The sequence below is a fragment of the Psammomys obesus genome, unplaced genomic scaffold (genome assembly GCF_907164565.1).
Source record: "Psammomys obesus unplaced genomic scaffold, mPsaObe1.curated_primary_1811, whole genome shotgun sequence".
NCBI lineage: Eukaryota > Metazoa > Chordata > Mammalia > Rodentia > Muridae > Psammomys > Psammomys obesus.
In genome coordinates, this window is record NW_026586793.1 from 1 (window position 1) to 5,037 (window position 5,037).

Sequence of the window (5,037 nt, forward strand, 5' to 3'; positions counted from 1 at the left end):
TATAGCATTTACATTTCTCTGATGTCCCTGGCCTGTGTAGACGCAGGTTCCTGGTCACCCAAGCCATGTTGGATCAAGGTTCCTTTTCATAGAGTGGGCCTCCTGAAACTCAACCAAATATTAATTGGTCACTTCCATGAAATTTGTGCCACAAGCACACCAGCAAATCTTGTAGGCAGGTTACCATTGGAGAGGGAAAGGTGTATGGCTGGATTGGTGTGTACATTCCTCTTTAGGTGGACTATGGTGAATGTTAAGGTGAACACGAGCACCCACAAGCATGCATGCCATGTCTTCAATGTCTTATGTATTGTTGAAAAAGCAGGCACTTGAGAATAACTATAAAGTTATGCTCCAAGAATCTGACACTTGGTGGAAATTAAACTTTCAGGAGTTAGCATGGCACCTCTTCATTTTCCTAGTTCCTCCTGTATCCTGTTATTTTCAGGTATTTCAGACCTAACAAAAAACATCTTTTCAGGGTGGAAATTGACTGTATTTTTCAGGTTAGATATATCAGTAGCATAAAATTTGGGGTCAGTGGTGAAATATACTTATCTGTGTGCATTATTGAAAATATCTAGATTGCAACATGTTTATATTCATGAATGGACTTACATGTATTATAGGGATTTTATGTAGATAATTCACAGTATGATTGCATAAACTCTTTCAAAAATTTACTATTATTTCACCCACTTCCTTCTTTTATATTTATCCTTCTTCATAATTAGAGTACCTTCTCTGGTTTATCCCAATTGGATCAATTTTACCTGCCATTGTATTGCTTAACCACCATGCCTTCTTGTTTCTATAGTTATTCCATGATGAATACTCACAAACCAACATTTGGAGCTAGATGCCTTAGAGTAGAGAATGAAAGATATTTGTCTTCTGGATATGGGTTACCTAAATTATGTTTTGTTTTGTTTTTTACTTACATCTATTTATATGTATGATATTTATCATGTTAAATATATTTATGAGTTTCCATTTCCTACATATTGTGAACAGAATAGCAATGAAGGTGACTGAGCAAGTATTTGTAGAGTGGGTTGTCGAGTCATTTTTACGTATGTCAAAGAAAAGAGAGCAGAGTCAGGCAGCAGATTTATAATTTTTGTTTAGAAAATTCTCTACTCTGATTTCTGGAATGGCTCAACTGTTTAAAAGACACACCACCTACACCTTTCCAGAAATTGATTTTCATGCCTGGTCTATAGAAGAATCAGATATCACCCAAAGCCCTGTATACTCCCCAAAATAACAAAGAAAACAAGTATTTGTTCATGTACTATTTATCTCAATTACTTTCATATAGTTACATTTTGAATATGTATATTGTCCAAAATTAATAAATAGCATGCATAACTTACTAAAACGTGTTTTCAGCAGCAGCTCTTATTCTAAAATAGAATGTCTGTGATTGTTTGGCAAAGTGAGGGGCTCTTATTTTTGTTCCAATATACATTTAAGAAAAAAGTTACTTAAAAGTGGGAAAATAATTTAATTTTAGTATACTAATGGGTTTTATTAGAAAAAAGAAAGTTAATACATCAAAATGATCATTTTTATTTGCTATTTTTTGTTTTTAATACATCTCAAAGAGTTTTTATCAGGTCTTAAGAGAATAATGTAGCACTTAGGGAAGAAGATGCACCCCAGCAGCCCTGCACTAGAGGCCAATATGGAGAAGATCTCCACAGACACAACAGCTTTGCCCTTGGTGCTCTGGTAGACAGGGATGAAGATGACCCAGACACTGAGGAAAACCAGCATGCTGAATGTCAGGAACTTGGCCTTATTGAATGTGTCAGGCAGGTTCCTTACCAGGAAAGCCACGGTGAAGCTGCCTAAGGCCAGGGTCCCTAAGTAAGCCAGCACACAGTAGAAAGCAGTGACTGAGCCCTTGTTGCATAAAATGATGACATGAGCATGTTCAGAGTGTTCATCTGTGTCAATATAAGGAGGTGAGGTTCCCAGCCAGACTGCAGAGAGAATAAGTTGGATCAGGACACAGATGGGGATGACAGCATTATGGATGCCTGAGACAAACCACCTTCTCATTGTTCTCCCTGGTTTCATGACCCTAAAGGCCAGAATTACAGTTATAGTTTTTGCCAAAATGGTGGAAATAGCCAAGGTGAACACAACTGCAAATGTTATTTGTTGCAGTATGCAGGAGGTTGTGTTTGGGTGACCAATGAAGAGAAAGGAGCAGAGGAAGCAGAGGAGGATGGAGATGAGCAGGATGTAGCTGAGAGTCCGGTTATTGGCCTTAACAATGGCTGATTCTCGGTGTTTGAGAAAGATCCCCAGAACTGCAATTGTGCTGACAGAGAAACAAAGAGCTGTGCATGCCAGAGCTATGCCCAGAGGATCCTCAAAGGAAAGGAAGGTCACTGCCTTGGGCAGGCACTGGTTTTTCTCAGGGTTTGGGTACTCTTGACTTGGGCAAGGGATGCACTCCTGCTGATCTGTGGAGAAATTGGATCAACATTTCACCTTATATAAGTATCTATTCATTGCACATTTAATTCATTAAACTGCTTTCCAATGATGTGTGTAACGTGGTGTATTCTGCTTCCTGTTACTGCCAAGGACATGAACTCTCTATAATTCGCATTTCTACTGTTTCTCTAGTTTAATTAAAAATAAACTTTCTGCTCAACAGCTTATCACTGTTTATCTAAGGTAGTGAGATCTATTTTACTCATATTCAGATAAAATAATACTGTCAAGTAAGCCTTCAAATACTTTTATTATACTTTGAGTTTCTAAGTATGTGTACATTGTATTTTGATGACATCAATGTATAAAAATGCACTTCCTCGTTTCCATCACCATGGATTCGTCCCATTTTTCTTCTAACTCACTGTTTCAGTGGTTATTTGTTAATCCCACTCCTATAATTTTTCTAAGGTAACATGGTGATAAATTAGGTTCCATCTCCATGAACTATGGAACAGTTCTGATTTGGTGTTAAATATACAACACTTGCATCAACAAACACAGGCTATAAGCTCAGATCAATTATTAAGTTGCAAATAAATTTCTATAGTCTTTGACATCCTTTGACTCAGGACAGGACTCTTTCTCTTTCATTATTAATTCCAGAATAATCCTGGGAATTGTTCTAATTTACACTCTTGTTCTTCCAGTAATATTCTGAAGACTAAAATATAACCTACATGTCACTATAAAAATTTTAAATCAGAAAGGGAGAATGACACAGCCATTTTCACTGAAATTGCTGAGAGTCATGAAACACAGTTGCTTGGTGCTATTCCAGTAAAGCTGTGCAGATTGTTACAATCATTGTTCTTCTATATCTAACTTCTGTTTTTTTTTGTGTGTGTGTGTTGCATTACTGTGGACTTTCTTCACTATGATTTAATTTCTGTTTTTTTCTACAGAAAAATTATGTCTGAGTCTTTTTTAAAATTAGGCATTTTTAAGTTAATTGTACTTTATTCATTTTGTAGCTTGGCTGAAGCGCCCTTGCTCATTCCCTCCACACCTTCCCACCCTCATTTCCTCCCATGCCCCTCTCCAAGTGTGCTGATAGGGATGTCCTCCTCCCCTTCCCTCTGACCATAGCCTGTCTGGTCTCATCAGGACTGGCTGCATTGTAAGGGGAACAGGGACTGTCTCTGACATAAACTCAGTGGTTGGCTCTTTGATCACCTCCCCTGAGTGGGGAGCAGCCTTACCAGGCCATAGAGAAAGACAATGCAGCCAGTCCTGATGATACCTGAGTCTTATGAAAATACTAAACTTAACTTTATCTGTCCACTATTTGCAAAACTTCTTTATGCCTGGAGATTATTAAGCAGAGGTAGCCATATAGAGAGAGGAAGCCATTATTTCAGGAGTTTTCTTGGAGTATCTGCCCCTAAATAGTATATTGGTGCAGGGTAAAAAAGGCAATATGCGAACCCTGAGAGGCCTGGAGATTCAGGTATCAATTTAAGATGCTTTCATTATAGGCTTAGAGCTCCTGGAAAATGTAGCTTAGAGTTAGAAGGTCAAAGAGGATACACTCCTTATGGAATGAAACTTAGTAAATAATATACATTGACTTAAATAAACTTTTTTCTACTTTGTAGCATAGATGATGATACATATAGTAAAATGAGCTATTTGTTTGTATTTGCTATGCATAAAAATATCAGTTAAAATATTTTCTGTTTCTCTGGACTGCACTCATAGTGTAAACAATTCCAACCTAAAAGCAGGCTCTTACATATTAAATGTGTTTTCTTTGAAGGAGACATTTTTTAGATTCCTTAAAGTAGAGTTATAGGGCTAAGAATTATAATCAAATATGTTCTGTATGTACTTTTAAAATTATAACTGAGCTTTTATCCTTGTATAATGAAAAATCAAACACCCATTCTGTACCACTTGTATAATCATTAATCTGTGTTTGTACTATGACACTTCTATAAACAAACAAGAGCCTTGTTAGCAATAAATCAGAGCCAAAGAAACATCTAAATTTTAGTAGTCAGCTCCTAGATTCCCCTCACCACCTCAGCTGACTAATTCCTTCTCCTCACTGACCCCTGATCTGCTCTCTGGGGCACACTGTAGACAAACACCTCTCCTTTCCATGCTCAGGATTGCCCCACAGAAAGACTCCTAGAACAAAAATTCAGAGAATGAACTGCCAACAGTAGGGCATGCATGGGACAGATCTGGGATCCATGCACATAAAAACCAAGTTGTGCAGCTTGGTCTTTATGGGAACACCTAACAGAAAGACTAAAGCTGCTTTGTGTAGCCTCCATAACAGAAGTTGTGCATAATCTTATTGCAACTTTAGATGCCAAGGCTAGTTGATATCCAAGGGAAACTTCAATTTTTTTGAAAAGAAAGGTAGGAGGGGCACATTGGGTTGGGAGGTGAGGTGAGAGGGAGGGTCTGGGAGGAGAGGTGTGAGCAGAAGCTGGATAGTACACAAACAAATTAATAATATAATAGAAAGAAATAATAACATTGTAATAGAAATGAATGAAACAGAAACAACAACAA

The 5,037-nt window shown here is 37.5% G+C and overlaps 1 protein-coding gene across 1 annotated transcript; it reads right to left on the reverse strand.

Moving 5' to 3' along the window:
* Positions 1–1,598: 1,598 nt before the first annotated feature.
* LOC129672914 (vomeronasal type-2 receptor 116-like) lies at positions 1,599–2,477 on the reverse strand (the record flags this gene model as incomplete). The annotated part of the gene is made up of 1 exon (XM_055602561.1): positions 1,599–2,477. A coding segment is annotated over one exon (879 nt), but the record flags the coding sequence as incomplete, so codon positions are not given.
* Between the last annotated feature and the right edge of the window lie 2,560 nt (positions 2,478–5,037).